General features: G+C 45.2%; 1 protein-coding gene and 1 pseudogene across 1 annotated transcript; one reads left to right on the top strand and one right to left on the bottom strand.

Annotated features, from left to right (window-relative positions):
* Positions 1–156: 156 nt before the first annotated feature.
* Med28 (mediator complex subunit 28) lies at positions 157–7,438 on the bottom strand. The gene is made up of 4 exons (XM_006981642.4): positions 7,229–7,438; positions 4,775–4,841; positions 4,116–4,228; positions 157–1,937 (listed from the first exon to the last, which is right to left on the bottom strand). The coding sequence occupies exons 1-4, from the start codon at positions 7,385–7,387 to the stop codon at positions 1,740–1,742; spliced, it is 537 nt and encodes a 178-aa protein (XP_006981704.1). The 5' UTR covers positions 7,388–7,438; the 3' UTR covers positions 157–1,739.
* A 901-nt stretch (positions 7,439–8,339) lies between these two features.
* On the top strand, positions 8,340–9,824 carry LOC102909812 (lys-63-specific deubiquitinase BRCC36 pseudogene; annotated as a pseudogene).
* Positions 9,825–19,564: the final 9,740 nt, after the last annotated feature.

The raw sequence follows: 19,564 nt of genomic DNA, 5'->3' as shown, positions 1-19,564 counted from the left end.
AAACAAGTTCACAGATACACTACACACACAAAAAAGGATGCTTACAAACTAACAAAAATGGGGAAATCATTTTACCCATTGAACTCAATGAAGTAACAATAACGTGTATCTATACTAATTTAAAATACTTTTACTAAGCACCAAGAACAATCCCAGTATTTTCACCATCACCTTTATTATTCAAACACCAACCAAAACGTCATCAGTTTATTTAGGTTTTAGCCAAGAAATCCACAAAATGTAAACCTGACAGTCAGTGCTTGATAAAGTGGGTGCCCCCCCTCCACCGTGGGGGTTTGTGAAACAGGATTTCATGTCACCTACAACAGCCTCAAAACTTGCTATGAAGCTGAAGATGGCATTAAACTCTGATCCTCCCTCCTCTTCCTCCCAAATGCTAGATTACAAACACACCACCATGCCCACCCTAAATTTTTCAACACTGTTTAACTTATACATTTTAATTAAGGGGACTTGATGGCCTCAGGCTGGTTCTCATTGGTCCATGTGCTAAATATCATACAACCAAGCACACACATGAAAACAGTAAAATATTGCATAATCAAGAAGATGCCTAGTTCTCACAGGCATACTGCAGAGCAAGTAACACAGAGACAGCCACAATTCATAATGCATATGGAGAACTAAAGTTGAAAAAAAAAGGACTATGTTCTGGGATGCAGTGAAGGGACATTCAGAAGCTTCACGGACCAGATGGCTGCCCCAGACTAGGCAGGGAGTGGACGTCAATGCGTGTGCCCAGGGATTCAAGGCGCCAGAAAACAAAATGGGCAAGATCAAAAACAAGCTGGAGATGCACTGACTGTTCACGAGGTATAGAATATTTTGTTTTGAGTAAAGAGAGGTACTCTACTCTGAAAAAAATAAGTAACAAGCATATAAAACTCAGACAATCCAAGCCAGCCTTTGGCCCTCAGACCTCACCTGTGCTTTCCTGCGACTCCATTCCTTACACTGACCATCACAGCACGTGCTCCTGATGTGTGTGCCTTCAAGACAATGAAAAAGGACCCAGAAAACGCAGCTTACCGCAGATAAAACCCAACATTAAGGTAAGCATCCTCCTGTAATAAAATATGCCAGTGGCAGCACATTTTAACCACTTTTGACACACATGCAAAAAATGCTCACCCTGTGCCCCTCTGGAAGCGTGGCATTGTTGAGTCAGATTCCTCGTGAGGTAGTTCAAAGTTTTGAAACAGCAAATCTATATATAGATTTGCCTATACTACCATGGGTGGTTGTTAAGGCTGACACCAAACTCTCTATCCCCTGGCTTCTCAAACTATTAAAAATCTTTTCCTTCAGGCTGTACCAAATTCACAACTAAAATAAACCAAAGAGATGAAGGCACAAAATGACAAATGTTGTCAAAACAAATGGCAAAGGCCACATGAGAATGTGTGTGATCACCCCCACAGTCCAAACTTCCCTAAAGAATTCAAAACCAAACCAACAAACTTTACTTGGTTTATCAATGCTTAAGGTATTTTATAAAGTAAGAGAACTAGAGAAGCTGAGGCAGGGGAATTGTAGGTTCAAGGTCAGCCAGGGCTTCCTATTTAAAGCCTACCTTATAAATAATAAAGAAATCATAAAAATGGGCAGAACATACATTAACACCATGGCACTACCCCACAGAGTTCCTCCAATACAGCATGTCTAGAAGGAAAGATGCCTGGCAGGGTCACAAGGCTGCATGGCAGCCCAGCGTGCTCTCAGGTCTGCTTCAGGGGTGCAGGAATATTGGCAGATGCTTGCTCAAGGAAGGCCAAGGAGCCCTGTGGCATTTCGGCCGGTTTCTTGTGCTGTACATTGATGTCGTCCAGCACCTGCTGCCAATGCCTCAGTTTTGTCAAGTGCTTCTGGACCAGCGCATCTTTCCGCTGCAGTTCACTCCTTAATTCTGAGACATCCTACAGATGACGGTGGGAAGGGGGAAAAAGAAAGGGATGAGGTTAGTCATAATAAACAAGAGTAAATGGATAAAGCTCCCCCTTAGTTAGGAACACTCAGAATGACCCTGGTGGCGCAGGCCTGTAACCCAGCTAGCTACTTGGGAGGCTGGGGCAGGACCATCAAGTTTAAGGCCAGAATGAGTTAAAGGCCAGCTTGTTAACTCCCCTGTCTCAAAATAAAAGAATAAGAAGAGGGGTGGAGGTATAGCTCAACTGAAGAGGGCCTACCTAGATATTCTGAAATGGCACCAAAGAAACAAAAAAGCAACACTAAAGCCAATTCCAAACCAAGGGAATCCACCAAAGCGTTGAAGGCCCATCACTCTGCTGCTCTACTATCTGAATCAGCCAAAGCAAATCTTTGTGTTTGTCTTTTGAGACAGGGTTTCTCTGTGTAGCCCTGGCTGTCCCAGAACTCACTCTGTAGACCAGGCTGGCCTGCCTCTGTCTCGCGAGTGCTGGGGTTAAAGGTCTACACCACCACCGCCTAGCAAAAGCAACTCTTCCAATGAGAGATGTTTGCTAACAACAAGAATTTTAATATTTAATGGTTTTTCTTTTAATAAGTAAAAATAAGCCTTACAATTAAAAATTACCAGCTGAGCAGTGGTGGTGAGTCTTTAATCCCAGCACTCAGGAGGCAGAGGCAGACTGATCTCTGAGTTCAAGGCCTGCCTGGTCTACAGAGTGAGATCCAGGACAGGCACCAAAACAACACAGAGAAACTCTATCTCGAAAAAACGAAAACCAAACCAAAAAAAAAAAAAATTAAAAATTACCTTAGAATCCAAAAGACCACTGTTAAAAAACACCAAATACTGAAAATACAAAAAGGTGTTAACAGCTGTCTTTAAGAATCCACATTACTGCTCTATAATTTCATATTATACAGTGTCAAAAAGTACATCTTTTTCAAAAGTTTAATATGAACAGTGGTGATAATTCCTTTATTAGAATTTGGCTTTGGGTCCAGAGATGGCTCAGTGGTTAAAAAGCACTTGTTGCTCTTGCAGAGGACCTGGGTTTAGTTCCCTGCACCCACAGGGCAGATCACCACCACCTACAATTCTAGTTCCAGAGGATCCAATGCACTCTTCTAGCCTCTATGAGAACTGCGCGCGCGCACGCACGCACACACACACACGGGCAAACACTCATACACATAAAATTAAAAAAAGCAAAATGCTTAAATGGTAGCCTTAACCATTTCCACATACTATTTGAGCATTCCTATCAAGTGACCTTGGTACAACAGACTGTAAAATATCATCTTCTTACTATTCCTGTTATCAACAGCTGGTCTCTGGCTGAAAAGATCCTTTCTGGTTAACTCATCATGGTCAACTTGTTATTTCAAAAGCTGCCAAAATCCATTACTCTCAAATTTGAGTTTCTCAGTGGCAGTATCACTGGCCTTGGGGCTGGAAGTTCAGAATCTTCTATATTGGAGTGGCAGGAATCATCTCACTTACGCAGTAACATTAAAGTTTCCTAGTTCTTGAGGCAACTCATTTCCAGATATCTCAGTTTAAAACAAACCAACCTTTTAAGGAACCTTGGCTAGAATATTTACCTTTTTTATCTTTTAAAGATAAAGAATCTCACTATATAGCCCTGGCTGGCCTAAGAACTTGCTATGTAGGCCAGACTGGCTTTGAACTTACAGAAAGGTATGCCTGACTCTGCCTCCTGAGAGCTGAGATTAAATACATGCACCATCAGGCCTTTTTGATTACTTAATAATATTTACTTTTTGATTCCTTAGACAAAGTACACGGCCCATTTCCGAGGTGCTGGGTATCAGGTACGGCAATCTGGGGATACAGTTGCAGTTCCTGTCCAAATTAATTTTTTATCTATACTGATGGTTTTCCAATTGTTCTCAGGAGGCAAAGCCTGCTTTTTAAGAGAACTTTTCCATAAAAAGCAGGGTGTGAAGTAGGTAGGCAAAGCTGTTTGCAGTTCTGCTCCCTCCCAATGATCCCCCAGGTGTCCAAGCTGTCACCACCACTGGAACCCACAGCACTTCGCCGACCTCTAAAGACCTCCTACAACTCACAGGAAGAGAGTTAAGACACAGTGGAATCTTAATGACACTTGTTCTCCCTAAAAGTTGGGGGGAAGTCAAATTTGTACCTCTTTGATAACTTGATCCGGCTTCTGGACAGACAACTGCAACCTTTTTTGTAAGAAAAAACATTCTGTCTGTCTTGCAATGTCCAAAAACTTCTGAATACACTGATCAACACCTTAAAAAAGAGAGAGTTTTAAGGAAAACACTAGATGTATTTATCTCCCACTTAAATGAATAAGTAAAATATTAAAACAGCACCTCCTCAGACACAATTTGGGATTTTAATCTGGAAGACAGCAACAACAATCATTGTCAAGTTCCCGTGTAACTATCATGAAGTCCTCCAAAGAAACATAATCCAGACACTCAGCAATTAGGACCACAATTTTCATTTAGAATGGAATAATTGATATACAGTAAAAAGTCACTGAACAGTGGAGATGAGAATACGCACGTACAACAGACTTACTCCTCTGTCAGAGCTAGTCAAAAGAGCAATATAATTGGTGGGTTTTTAAAACAGTTCTTACTAGTTTTCTTCATGGAAATGAAAAGCTCATTTTAAGTGGTTCATAACGAAAAAATGTGAGCAAGTGAACTGAACAGAGGCAACAGTTTATGGGGACTATCTGCATCCATCTTACTCCCTGGAAAAGTTCGAAGATACATGCAGAGCTTGCTAAAGAAAAAAAAAAACTGTCTGCAAAGAGGGAAATCTTACCAGTTCGAATTTCTTCCTGATCAGTTCCATTGACGTAATCCTGACTCACAAGGGAAGCAAAGCAAGCCTGTGTGAGCAAAACATAAAAAAACACTACACATTAAGCTGTTACTTATGAACAAGAAATAACCTCTCCTGAGGCCATTCAATGAGTGGTCATTTTCTCAGTTTGTGCCCAAGAAGACCTCCGACCAATGTAAACACTTGGTAAAATGAGTAACATCTAGTTTGGCAACTGAGACACCGGTATTTGCTGGCACCATCATATGGTCTCATTCCACACCTGGATACCACCACAGTCACTTTGGCTGGTCCTTACATAAATTGTATATATCACCATCTCAAGATGTCATCTGTCTCCTCTTTCTAAATGGTCCCTGTCCTGCTCATGCTCTACAGTGGAGCTCGGCATGCTTTTCACCTAAATAATTGACATTGCTATCCATTCTTTTCAGCCACTATTATTTATCTTCTACCAACAGGTCTGCCTGCGTGGTTCAGCACTACATTCTAAGTACTTGGAATACCACTTGGCATTTAACCAAGAGGTGTCTGTGTAATAAATGGTTAGTGCCACATGGATAATCAAGTCCCAAAGATCTTCTGAAAGGATACCAACTGAGCTATTCATGTGAGAGAACCACATGAGGTACAAGCAGCCCCCAAAGACAAAAAGGGTGAACAAGAACATGGATGGCAGCTGACAAATGAATACAGGATAGGGGGAAAGAGCACTGCCAGCAGTGAGCAAACTTCTGTGTAAAACACAAGACACCGAACCAAATTTAGGTTCCAACTGTAAGCCATAACTACATGTGAGGGTCCTTTTGGAAGCAATAAATCCTTTCACCCAGCTCCAGATTTTTTTGGGTGGTTTTTTTGTTTGTTTGTTTGTTTGGTTGGTTGGTTTTTTGAGACAGGGTTTCTCTGTGTAGCTTTACGACTTTCCTGGAACTCACTCTGTAGCCCTTGAACTCAGATCCGCCTGGCTCTGCCTCCCGAGTGCTGGAATTGAAGGCGTGCGCCGCCGCCGCCACCACCACCTGGCACTCCAGCTCCAGATTTAAAGTATAGAAACCACCACAAGGATTTCCCACTCCTGCAACAGCTCAACAAATCAGACTGCCCATCCTGTGTACTATAAAAGTTTGTTTTTCTTGGTTTTTCGAGACAGAGTTTCTCTGTGTAGCTTTGTGCCTTTCCTGGAACTCACTTGGTAGTCCAGGCTGGCCTCGAACTTACAGAGATCCGCCTGCCTCTGCCTCCTGAGTGCTGGGATTAAAGGCGTGCACAACCACCGCCTGGCAAAATGATTTTTTTTTTCCGAGACAGGGTTTCTCTGTGTAGCTTTGCGCCTTTCCTGGATCTCGCTCTGTAGACCAGGCTGGCCTGGAACTCACAGAGATCCGCCTGCCTCTGCCTCCCGAGTGCTGGGATTAAAGGCGTGCACAACCACCGCCCTTGTAAAAGTTTGACAGCCAGGGCTACCCAGAGAAACCGTCTCGAAAAACCAACCAAACAAACAAAACTAACTTCTGAAACGTTAGTTCCCAGAGCACCTCCCGCCCCCATTAGCCTTTGAAAAACATTTAAAGCATGGGCCTTTATCGACAGCCGGTCTTATGAAAGAAAAAAATGCATTAAGTATATAAAAAGGCTAGTTTTCTCGGGCAGCTGGGATGTAATCACGTTTGCTACCTAAGTTTCCATCCCTTGCACTCACATGGTGGATGTAGAGAACTGACTTCAAGTTGTCCCTCTGATTTCCACAAGCACACCAATAACAAATAAATAAACGCAATACAATTTATTTTTTAAAAGAATGTGCTCTTCATTAGTATGACGAGGCCACCTTTTACTTGGAAAGGCAGAAGGCCGGAGTACTAGTGTTCACTTGCACAAACCCAAGGCCGACTTTGGACAAGTTGCTTATGAGTCTTAATTTCTGCATCCACGAAGAGGGGGTGATCCCAAATGCTCTACCCAAGTTTCTTCCCACAGTAAGAGCTCAATTTGTCCTAACAAAGCATTTACCAAACGACTAGCAAGCGAAAGCCAGAGACCCCAAAGGGTAGGCACCCAAATCGAAGAGCTAACAGGTAAAAAAGTGCCCGGGGCCAATGGAAGGTCTACACAGAAGAGACAAAACCAGGAAAAGCGTACAATATGTGACCTGAAAACTCAAGAGGAGCTCAGCAGAAAGGCTACGACCCAGGGAAAACCAGCTCCTACCAGACCCGCGGAGGTCAAAGCGGGATGGGAATCGAAAGAACCCCCAGGGGGATGGAGTTGTCTGCAGAAATGTGGCGGTTGCGGGGGCAGACCTGAGACCACCGGCCACGAGCCGCACCCAGCCGACGGCGGGCGGCTTCAGGTCTCCGATCGCCGGCATCCACCGGACGCCGGCACCGAGAACCCGCGCGGCGGCACCCAGACGCCCACGTCTCGGCTTACCTCGAAGGACGACTCCAACTCGTCCACCAAAGTGCTGCTGGACGGTCTCGAGGCCCCAGGCGCTGCCTGCAGAAGCGACGCCTGGCCTGGGAGCCCCGGCGGGGGCGGCGGGGGACCGGGTGGCTGCCCGGAGAACATCCCGCCGAGAGACCCCGCCATCCCTGCAATGGCGGGCGGAAACGCCTCCTGGGCCTGCGCGCGCAGCCAGCCGGATCACGTGGCGGGCGTGGTCACGTGACGGGCGGAGCGTCTGTCCCGCCCCGAGGAGACTCGAGACCACTGAAACTGTTTCTATGCGTTCCCCGGGTTTACCCTTTACTGACTTAAGTACTGAAGGCTTGGACTGGTTTAAACCAGTCACATGCGGAGACTGAATGCGCGCGGGCCTCCCCGCCACTGGCCGATCCTGTGCTGCCCCTGAACGTTTTCGGGGACCTTCCTTGGCCAAGCCTTTCCCGAGGCCCCTTAGTAAAATGAGGAGTCATCTATTCGTTCCGCGGTGATTGAGGGCTTGCTAGGTACCAAATGCCAATTCAGTCACTTGTTATAACTGCAACAACGCGAGTTCCCTCTGAATTCCGGCGTAAGCTAAGTAAAACGACTGGCATCCTAAAGGCTGCCCATGCTCCTGACCCCGTTCTTAGCATAATATGGTAATATCAGAGAGAGAGTCGCTGTGCTTATGGTTTTTTGTTTTTTGAGACAGGGTTTCTCCGTGTAGTTTTGGTTCCTGTCCTGGATCTCCCGCTGTAGACCAGGCTGGCCTCGAACTCACAGAGATCTGCCTGGCTCTGCCTCCTGAGTGCTGGGATTAAAGGCGTGCGCCACCGCCGCCCGGCCTGTGCTTATGTTTTAATAGTTTATGGTTTTAAGAAGCCAAATAACTTTTTTGTATTTAGTTTTACAACACTTAACTGATTCCTACCAGTTAGGCACTGTTTAATAATCTAGAAGTAGTAGTACACACCCCAAATTATATATATATATATATATATATATATATATATATATATATATATATATAGTATTTGTAGAGATAAGTACTACGGAAAGTAATACTTGTGAGAGTACAGCTAAGTACTCTTTGATGGGTGATTGAGGAGGGCCTCTCTAAAGAAATGCCCTGCCTGATTAATCAGTTTTATTCAACTGTATACCCAACACTGACAACTCTGCCTGGCAAATATCAAGAAACATTTGTTGACTGAAAGAATAAGTCAAGAGGCTTGGGCAGATGGCTGACCTCCGGGCTGGGAAGGCTGCATCTGATCCCCCATTGGCCAGGCTTCAGTGGGCCCATGGCAGATGTGAGTTGAGCCTACAAAGATGGTGGTTCATCTTGAATCTGAGGCTTTCCTAGTTTGTCTCAACCATGCTGTGAGCACAGATGAGAGGGGGTGCTGGGTCTATGTATATGGAGATAGATACCATCAAATTGTCCATATTCATTCTGTCATTGTCTTGCAACGTTGTGACAAGAGAAAGGACCCTGTAGAAATTTCTCCAGATCAGCCACCTACAACCTTAACAGAGGTAACAGGTCACCCCCTAAGAGTTATTGGCTGGTATCATTCCCACTATCATATAGCCATTTGGCTTTCCCATGTCGATGTCCATAACACAAGCCATGTACTAAAAGATGGATCAAGGCCTTGTAGAACTTACTTTTTCTTGTTTCATAGAAGATAAAAACACAGAGACTGGTCAGGTACTCTATACTAGCTTCCCATCCATACAAGCCCAAAAGAGCTCAGAGTATGAGAGAATCGAAATCCCAATCCTTTCCCCAATCTGAACCTCATATCACTATGGGGAAAGTATGCCCCAGTCAGCAGTAGAGCTGCAGAGGATCCTGTGTCAGGAAAAACAGGATGCATACAGAAGGATTTACAGTCTTAGATATCTGGGCTCAGTAACCAAGATCCATAATGCTCTGTGTTTACCAAACGCATGCAGTCAGATGTCAGCGGTCAGTGGGCCTCTACCGCAGTGGTTGGAGGACAAGCTGGAACAAAGCCAGAAGCATTTGCAAGAGTCACAAGAAGAAAAGGAAGACCTTATAGAAGAGCTCTTTCCTAGAATAAAGCAGGAGGGAACATGTGGTAGATTGAAATACCTGGATACAATTTATTAAGCTAAATTAATTTTGAAGATGATAAAGTTGGAGGGCTTACATTACATAACTTCAAGATTTATAAAGTTGCAGCAATCAAGGTACTGTGCTATTCACAGAAGAACAGATATATAAATCAATGGAACAGAAAAGAAAATCCAACAATAAACCCACAATAGCATGCTTGACTAATTTTGACAAAGTATAAAAATGATTCAAGGGAAAAAAGGACAGTCATTTCAACAAACTGAATCTTCACAGGCCAACAAAATAAACTCGAAAAGTACCTCAAAATGTACTGTGGATTTAAATGTAAGAAAACTTTTAGAAAAAAAAATCATTCAATAAAAAATTTTAGGAGTCAAATTCTCAAACTTCACCTCAAAAGCACAGTCCACAAGAAAATAATGTAAATATATTGGACTTTGTCAAAATTAAAACTTTATATTCTGTAAAGAAAAAAGGAGAACAAGCAAGAAATTATTTGCAAACCATGTAATATCTGATATGGGAAAAATATGGATATGGGAAAATAATATGCTCAAAACTCAAAAATAAACAGTCCCAGTAGAGAATGAGAAAAGACATGAACATTTTCACCAAAAAGACTGCATATAGAAGGTGTGTGTGTGTGTGTGTGTGTGTGTGTGTGTGTGTGTGTAAAATAAAAATATGTAAGTTTTAAATAAACAGGAAGTTTGGCCCCATTTTATGAAATAATAAAAGTGATGTGTGAGCCATGTGTAATCCCAGAGGTAGGGAACTGAGGCAGCAGAATTGCCACAAATTCAGAGCCAGCCTGAGGTACATAGTTCCCAGTCAGTTGGGCTACAATGTGAGACTTGTCTCACAAAAAAGAGGAGGAGGGTATCTTTGATCAAGAGACAACTTGAGGGGAGAAATAAAATAAAATTATTTGAATATTTTTATAGGGCAACTATGAACACAAGTCTGTGTTTCATTTTCATGAATAAAATGAGATTATTGTAAGTGATCATTAAGGTTACTTTTTGATCAGTGTTGATCGTTAGAAGGAACACGATATGCATGAGATGTGTGATTATTTTCCCAGTTACACCAATATGGTTTTCCTTGTACAAAATATTGCATTCCTACACACAACTCTCTGATTCTGCATTTTGAATCACAGTCAAAACTCTGATGGGAAGAGCTGGTACTTGTTTAGATAAGTGTGTTCTCTCTTCTGGTTTTGTTGATGTTTGTTTTAAGCTTTTTTTTTTTTTTTTTTTTTAGATAGAGCCTCACGCTACAACCAAGCTGGCCTCAATCTAGAAATCTTCTTGCCTCTACCTCCCGAGTCCTGAGATTATAGGCATATATCACCATGGCTGACTGCTTCTTTATTTTCCGTACATGGAACTCTGCATCCTGACTTTTGTGTACACTGCATTTGAAATCACTGCTCCAAAAGTCTCCAGTGCCTAGCATGTAGTTAAACTCATATGGTTTTGGAAACTGTGATTAAACCTTAGCTTGACACAGTTGGTCATTCTTCTAAATCTACTTTTGGTCTTTGTTACTCTATTATTTTATTATTCCCTATTCCCTGTGTGTCCCTTCTAAAATTCATTCATAAGCCTCTCTGTGCAGTTACAAACAAATCTATTTCTATATATATACCTCTGTCTGAACTCCAGACTTACATTTCCAGCTACCCATTATATATTTCCACTAGGCAGTCTTATTCCCCCCATTGAATTTGATAAATCTAAATCTTAACACATTTTTGGCCTAACCTATATTCTCTTACATGTCTTACCTAAATGAATTATGCACACACAGGCAAACCTAATATCTCTATTACATTTTACATTGCTCGCATTGAGATAGTTATAGCAATTTGAAATTATTTTTGTCATCTAATCAGAGTTGCAACTTGTAGAATAGGCACAAGGGGAAAGGAATGGGCAGATGGGGTGCTAAGGTGCTTGGTGACTGGGCTTACTGCACAGAGGCATAAGAGTTCTTAGCTTGGCAGCAGCGGGGCAGGAACAAGATCTAATGACAGTTGTCCTGTGTCAGAGCCCTCTGAATGAGGAAGAGACAATGATCTCTTAGAGTAAATAAAATGATTGAACAAACAAGTAAATGTGTTGAAGAAAATTGGAGTTAGTTTTTTTTTCATGCTTGAGACATTATTTACAGATATATAAAAAGGAGGAAGAGTTACCCCTCATGATGTTAGATGGACATAGAGTTAATATGATGTCTTTTTTTAAAAAGATTTATTTAGCCGGGCAGTGGTGGCGCACGCCTTTAATCTCAGCACTTGGGAGGCAGAGGCAGGCGGATCTTTGTGAGTTCGAGGTCAACCTGGGCTACCAAGTGAGTTCTAGGAAAGGCACAAAGCTACACAGAGAAACCCTGTCTCGAAAAACCAAAAAAAAAAAAAAAAAAAAAAATTATTTATTTACATACAGTGTTCTGTTTGCATGTATTCCTGCAGGCCAGAAGAGGGAGCCAGATCTCATTACATATGGTTGTGAGCCACCATGTGGTTGCTGGGAATTGAACTCAGGACCTCTGGAAGAACAGCCAGTGCTCTTAACCTCTGAGCCATCTCTCCAGCTGAGCCATCTCTCCAGCCCCTAATATGATGTCTTTTAAAGGGAATTATATGTGTACATTTATTGAGAAAGTGTTCAGTGTGTCTGTATATCTCCAATCTTACCTTTGCCCACTAAGTGGACTAGAAGTGGTGCTTCAGTGGATAGGAGCATGCCTGCCACCACGATGCTGTACTTCAAATACTATTCTCCCCTAAGAGAGGATAGAATTGTATATGTACATGGTGAACTGATGGTTAGCAACATGCCAAGAGTATCAAATAGGGGAAGAGCAGTCCTTTTCATTAGCTGGTGATTTGACAACTAAATATCTGCCGCAAGGTAATTCAGCTTGACCCCAACCCCATATCGTGTATAAGTGATGACTAAAACTGTATCAAAGATTTCAATCTAAGAACTTGTAACTATTACAACATTAAAACAGCAGTAGGGAAAAGAGAAAAAGCTAAGTGTAGTGGTTTGAAAGAAAATGGCCTCCATATGCTCATAGGGAGTGGCACTATTAGGAGGTATAGCCTTCTTGAAATAGGTGTGGTCTTGGAGAAAGTGTGTTACTGGGAGGGCGGGTGGGCTTTGAGGTCTCAGATGGTCAAGCTAAGCCAAGTGTGGCAGTCTCCTTCTGCTACCTGCAGATCAAAATGTAGAACATTCAGCTCCTTCTCCAGTACCACGTCTGCCTGCATGCTGCCACGCTTCTTGCCAAGATGATAATGGTCTAAACCTCTGAAGCTGTAAGCCTGCCCCCAATTAAATGTTTTCCTTTATAAGAGTTGCTGAGTTTAGCCGGGCGGTGGTGGCACACGCCTTTAATCCCAGCACTTGGGAGGCAGAGCCAGGCGGATCTCTGTGAGTTCGAGGCCAGCCTGGGCTACCAAGTGAGTTCCAGGAAAGGCGCAAAGCTACACAGAGAAACCCTGTCTCGAAAAACCAAAAAAAAAAAAAAAAGAGTTGCTGAGTTCATGGTGTCTCTTCACAGCAATAAACCCTAATTTAGACAGAAGTTGGTATCAGGGACCAGGGTATTGCTGTGGTAGCCTGACCATGTTTTTGTCTGGAGGAATGTGGACTTTCAGACTTTGGATTAGAAAAGTAGCTGAATGATTTAAGCAGAATTTAATGGGCCATAATAGTAGGAGCATGGAAGACAGAGGGTGATTTGCACTGTGGGGCATGCTCAAGACATTTCAGAGGAGAATATTAGTATGTTGCCTAGATAGTATGTCTTGTTTTCTCTACCTTACCAAGCATGGGATATCTGCTGAATCAATAAATATGCTCCAAAACAGTAGAACATTTCCTACTTCCTTGACATTGAAGGACATGTGAGAATCTTTAGATTTCCTCAGCTGTAATCTGAAACCTCCTGTAGCTGCCAATCAGTTAAAGATCAAGTTCCTCTTCCATCACTGTTCTCATCCAAGGGAATGCGTTCACTACTCTTGCTTAATTCTGAAAAATACCACAAATAATGTAAGTGTATGTCCATTCTCTCTCTAAAACCAATGTAGATACATACACCAATTTTTTGTTTGTTTTTGTTTTTTTGGGACAGGGTTTCTTGGTGTAGTTTTTTTGGTGCCTGTCCTGGATCTTGCTTTGTAAACCAGGCTGGCCTCGAACTCACAGAGATCCGCCTGGCTCTGCCACCTGAGTGCTGGGAATAAAGGTGTGTGCTACCACCACCACCCGGCTACATCAAATGTTTTTAAACTTAGCAACCAGTTTATTCACTTATGGTCCTTTTAATAGTCTCATGCCTTACTAGGAATTTCAAATAAATTCTGTATCTGTTAAACAACTAAACCGAAAGAACTCCCTGCTATTGATTAGGAATGCAACTACCTGGATTTAATTCTCTGCTGTACCATTTAAGGGCTGTGAGACACTATGTTATTAATCCTGTCTCAGAGTCCATTTTTCTATTCTGTCATAGGGATACTACCACCTACCTCATGGAGTTATCTGAATATATTGTTCCATAAGTTGATAAGGTCAGTTCCTGAGTGCCCCACAGTGGTTATTAACATTAAGAAAATAACTCTGGGCTGGCCCCATCTGGGCCTGAATCTGCAGAGGACACAGATGGCTCCCCGCCCCCAGACTTTTTGGTTTGGAGGAGGCAAATCAACCAGGAGCCTGTCCATGCCTCTGGCACCGGGTGGTTGGGTGCCATCATACCAGGATAGGCCTGGGCACGGGAGAGAGGGAAGGCAACAGCTCCGTGCTGTTCTTTGTGGCTGGGGTGGGCAGTACTCAACCAGGCACCACTGTGACCCACCCAAGAGCCTGGCCCTGGGCAGTCAGGCACCACTGTGGTCAGAGAGTGCAGGGTGGGGAAGTGGAAGAGAGGGAGAGGCAGATCTGGAGAGGTGAGGGTGGTGATGAACAGGCCGACGTGAATGGTCAACTGGCCACCTGAGTCCAGGGAGAGGTCTAGGGACAGTTCTTGGTCTAGGGGCCCTGGAGCAGCTGAGGGAGCCTGTGTTGATGTCTGTGGCTCCTGGTTGTCACTGGGGGCCGTGCAGGGGCTTGTGGTCTAGGCCACCACCTGGGGCAACATTGATGTCCAAGGGTCATGCTGCCATGGGGGCCATGCTGGTTCTGGTGGCCTGCATTGTAGATGTAACCAATCGTCTTATTAAAATAAGAAACACAGAGCCAATGTAAAAGAGAAAGCTGAGAGGTCAGAGCTCAGAGCTAAAATCTTACCTCCTGCAGTGCTCCTAGCTTCCCCGAGAGAGAGCTTCTTCCTGTTTGTCTGTCTTTAAATAGTCTTTCTGTTCTGCCTTCTCATTGGTTGTAAACCCAAACACATGACTGCCTCGTCACTGCCTGTAAGTACCGCCCTCCAGGTCTTAAAGGTGTATGTCTCCAATACTGGCTGTATCCCTGAACACACAGAAATCTACCTAGCTCTTCTAACCACCATGCTCTTGCTATGGCTCTAATAGCTCTGACCCCAGGGCAACTTTATTTATTAACATACAATTAAAATCATATTTCAGTACAAATAAAATATCACCATACTGCATTGCTACCAGGGACTGTGGTGACATCTGGGTCTGTGGTGCTACCTAGGGCCATCCATGTCTGGGTCCATGGCTGTGCAGTGGCTGGGGTCTGGGGTGATGTCTATGGCTCCTGTTGCCACTGAGGGCTCTGTGGATGCCCGGGGTCTGGTCAGCCACCTGGGACCATGTTGGTACCCTGGGGCCATGCTGCCACTGGGGCTGTACTGATCTGGGTGGCCTGTGCCACCAGGGTCCATGGTGGCACCCGACCTCAAGCTTAAGCTAAGGGCTCTGTTGTCCTGCTGCAGCTGGGGTCTGTGTTGATGTCCATGGCCCATGTTAGCATGGTGGACATTAGAACCATGCTATGCTGAGCCGGCCCTGCCCTTCACTTGTCCTGGGGTGGGTGGTCCTGCTCTTTGCTGGGTATTACAGCAGGCAAACTGGTCCTACCCCATCAGGGGGGAACTCACTTCTGCACTCAGAAAAATGGCCTCACCCCTCACCACAGGGTGCCCCTAACCTGGGCAACGCACTAGAGCCGATGGACGCTGTGGTCGGGGATGCAAGTGAGCTGACTCTGCCCCCACTAGCCTGTAGTGACATTGGCAAGAGAAAGATGCCCCCCAGCCTCCCTTACCCATTGCCACCTGCAGGTGAGAGAGCTGACCCTGGATTGAGCAGTGCTTTCTCGTCAGGACTGCCAATCCACAAGTAATGACACGGGACTTACTATTAATTATGAAAGCTTAGCCATTAGCTTAGGCTTGTCCCCCTAGCTCTTATAACTTAACCTGCTTTTATTAATCTGTCCTCCTATGTGGCTCGGTTACCTCTATCTGTACCATCTGTGCCACTTCTTCAGTGTTTCCCTGGTGTCTCGCTGGGTAATTTGCATGCCTAGATTCCTCTTCCTCTCTCTCCCCGGAAATCCCGCCTAACCTCTCCTGCCTAGCTATTGGCCATTCAGCTCTTTATTACGCCAATCACAGCAATACATCTTCACACAGTGTAAAAATATCCCGCAACACCTGGGGTCACAAGAGGGGGAGAGAGAGCCCTGACCTCCACCGGCTGCAGCACAGCACAGCGGGCTGTGATTCCTGCCTGGGCAGCACACTAGAGCTGACCTTATTGTTGGGGGTGGAAGAGGGTCAGCCCTGAGGGCATGAGAGCAGGAGAGCAGACACCTCTGCCACCACCCCTGTATTTCCCCTATAGCAATCAGGAGAGAGGGCCCTGTACCTTGCCTAGGCAGAACAGTAGAACTGGCCCTGTCTATATGAGTGATGGGGACCTGGATCTGAGGACCTAGAGCAGAACTGGCCCTGCTCCTTGCTGCAGGCTGCATTGGGTGAGCTAGCCGAGGCAGTGCTGGAGAGCTCACCCAGGTAGTGATGTTGAGGGAGAGGTGGTGGGCTGACCAACCCAGCTGCCACCCAGGCCCAGAACCAGGGCTATGAGTTGGCCCACCCCAACATCCACTGCATCTGTGAACTGTTGGAGCATGTGAAGGGGACGAACCTACAGATCCAAAACAGCAGGACCTCCATGACACAGGACAACAGGATGTCCAAGAGGAGCCCAGTGAGAGAGCTGGTAATCAGTGGTGTAGCAGAAACCAGAGGCCTTGAGTCACGGGTCTATGCTCTATTCAATGAAACATTTCACTATTAGGATAAGAATTTGTACTGTATCAAGCTGATAATAGAAAAACAAACAAAAAAACCCATATGCTCTAGCCAGGCATGGTAGCACACTCCTTTAATCCCAGCACTCAGGAGGCAAAGGCAGGCAGAAGCTCTGAGTTTGAGGCCAGCCTGGTCTACAAATAGAGTACCAGGACAGCCAGGGCTATTACACAGGGAGATCCTGTCTTGAAAAATAAAAAACAAAAACTCAAGCATATGTCCTAAAATTGATTAGAAAGTTAAAAATTTGATAGCCACACAGAGAGTATTTTAAAAGTCTTGCAAATCAAGATACCAGCTTTACAATTGTTGCAAAAAATGAAAAACAAATAAAAGCACACCTTTTTTTTTTGTTCTGCATTTTAAAATACCACTCAAGCTCACAGAAACTGTATTCTAAAAAAGCCAGGGCTGCCGGGCAGTGGTGTCGCATACCTTTAATTCCAGCACTCAGGAGGTAGAGGCAGGTGGATTTCTGTGAGTTTGAGGCCAGCCTGGGCTACAGAGTGAGTTTCAGGAAAGGCTATGAAGCTACACAGAGAAACCCTGTCTCAAACAAACAAACAAACAAACAAACAAACAAACAAACAAACAAGCCATGGCTTACTTATCAGTGGTCTAGTGCTGCAGGATATTTGATCAATTTGACCACACTGTGTGAAAGGCACCTTTTGATTGGTTTAATAACGTGCTGAATGGCCAATAGGTAGACAGGAGAGAACAGGCAGGACTTCAGGGAAGAAAGAGGAACTCAAGATGACTCTAAGTGTGCAGGAGATGCCAGTGAGACACTGAGGAAGTCGAACATAACGTTATGGAGGAGCTGGGCGGCGGCGGCGGCACACGCCTTTAATCCCAGCTCTTGGGAGGCAGAGGTAGGCGGGTCTCTGTGAGTTCGAGGCCAGCCTGGGCTACAGAGTGAGTTCCAGGACAGGCTCCAAAGCTACAGTGAGAAACCCTGTCTCAAAAAACCAAAAACAAACAAACAAACAAAACAACAACAACAACAACAACAACAAACCAATATGGAGAAGAGGCAGTCACGTAGATTAATAGAAACAGGTTAATTTAAGTTATAAGAGCTGGTTGGGAACAAGCCTAAGCTAAAGGCCAAGCTTTCATAATAGGTCTCCGTGTCATTATTTGGGGAGCCAGCGGTCCCAAAAGAAAGACCGACTACAGTCTAGTGGACTGAATGGGGCAATCTTTCTGTGCTCAGGTGGACTTGTGTCATGAATCTGCGCCCTCAGTGTTTTCAGGACAGGTCTCGGGCTGCAGCAGCCAGGGAGTGTGAGGGGAGAGTATGCTAAAAACAGAAAGCATGGAGGCAGAGATCGCAGATCTTCAGAACAAGAGTGAAAAGGAGCCACTAAAAGCTGCACAGTATGGCTTACAGACGCCGGAGAAGCAAACAGAAGCAACTGGATAAATCTCCTGAAGAGATGACACCCAGGGCTGAAATTATAAGCAAGAGAGTATGCGCTTCAAAGAGAAGCTGAGCTCACGAGTTGGATGGTAGAATTTGAGCTGAGAACGTGAAGCTATTAAACAACAGAAAACGCAGCTGGAGCTGTCAGAAATGCAACTAAGAGAAGCCATGGCTGGGAAGGGAATGACCTGGAAAACAAGTTATAAAACCATAAGCAGAACTAGAAGCAAGGCTCAGTGAACATCAGCTGGAGCAGAAGCTGGATCACCAGGACTTCTCCCCCACAAATCGGAAGAACCCCAGCTAGCATCTGGGCAGCATGCGTTTCAATAGTTTCAACAGCTTGCCTCGGAGGGAGCTACTGAAATGGAAGGTGTGAAGACCGCCCTCAAGGAAGAGGAGAAGGAGCAGCCGTGCAAACAAGGGCAACCAGAGTGTCAACGAGTCCCTGCTGCACTTAAAGAGTGAGAGAGAGTAATGCCTTAGGGAGCTCGCACAGGAAATCAAGACCTTCAGGTGCCGCCAAGCCAGCCTTCCCAAGCCTTGGGTCCCGGGGTGACTGAAACTGTCTGCAGGGCTGGAGGACCGAAGGTGACCGAAACACCAGCTCAGCCTCTAAAGTCAGGTGTCGGGTCACTGCAGAAGCAAAAGGCACTCACCAGAGCGCAGAGGCGCACTCACCAGAGCGCAGAGGCGCACTCACCAGAGCGCAGAGGCGCACTCACCAGAGCTCAGAGGCGCACTCACCAGAGCGCAGAGGCGCACTCACCAGAGCGCAGAGGCACAGAGGTTACACGTCTCCACACTGCTGAGGATGAGAGGGTCTCAAGCTGAACTGGAACAGCAGGAGCAGTTGTCTGCCATGTTGGAACAGGATGGTAACATAAAACACCTTTTTAGGTAGAGTCATATAAAGTATGGCATCTAAGCCTTCCACCTCAGCCAACCCTTGTGCTCTAGAAGACACCACCCATTTCACAGATGAACTTCAGCTGAAGGGCGATGAGTTACAGGAAGTGCAAACACAAAAGGCACCCTGTCCACACAGAGGCTGGCAGCATATGTGGGAGCCGGCAGACCCTGACGATTTAGTGGAGCCGGCAGATGAAAGGTGCCTGCAGCTTTCACCAAGTAAACTGTGAAACGGAGAGCTGAGCTGGAGGAACGAAAGCTGAGGCCTGAACCGCGGGAGAAAACACAAGCACCCGTCCTCAAACACAAGTGTGGGGTGCTCCACTGGCTAGGACCGCCCCGGAAGAAACACCTGCTGCCAGTGCTATTGGGGACGCTTCTGGATCCCACTTCAGAGAGTTCGAGTCCTGTCTTCGGAACTTGCGAGGTAGTGACACTTGCAGCGGGAACTGCAGACTCGCCAGGCATTCAGCCAGCCAGTCTCCTCACAAGAGCGGCCTCTGGACATGTTGCCAAAGAAGGAGAGTGTGCAGCCTGTGGGTGAGCCAGCCAACACTGAGGCCTTCCACGAACCCATCAGGAACTCCCCCAG

The sequence above is a fragment of the Peromyscus maniculatus genome, chromosome 10, assembly GCF_049852395.1.
Source record: "Peromyscus maniculatus bairdii isolate BWxNUB_F1_BW_parent chromosome 10, HU_Pman_BW_mat_3.1, whole genome shotgun sequence".
Taxonomy (NCBI): Eukaryota; Metazoa; Chordata; class Mammalia; order Rodentia; family Cricetidae; genus Peromyscus; species Peromyscus maniculatus.
The sequence above is the reverse complement of the archived record's forward strand: the minus strand, read 5'-3'. Positions and strand labels throughout refer to the sequence as shown.

Coding starts and splice junctions, on each gene's coding strand:
- Med28 (XM_006981642.4), bottom strand. CDS start 7,387: ATGGCGGGGTCTCTCGGCGGGATGTTCTCCGGGCAGCCACCCGGTCCC. Junction 4,842..7,228: donor AGTTGGAGTCGTCCTTCGAG/GTAAGCCGAGAC, acceptor TTGCTCACACAG/GCTTGCTTTGCTTCCCTTGT. Junction 1,938..4,115: donor CGGATCAAGTTATCAAAGAG/GTACAAATTTGA, acceptor CGTCATCTGTAG/GATGTCTCAGAATTAAGGAG.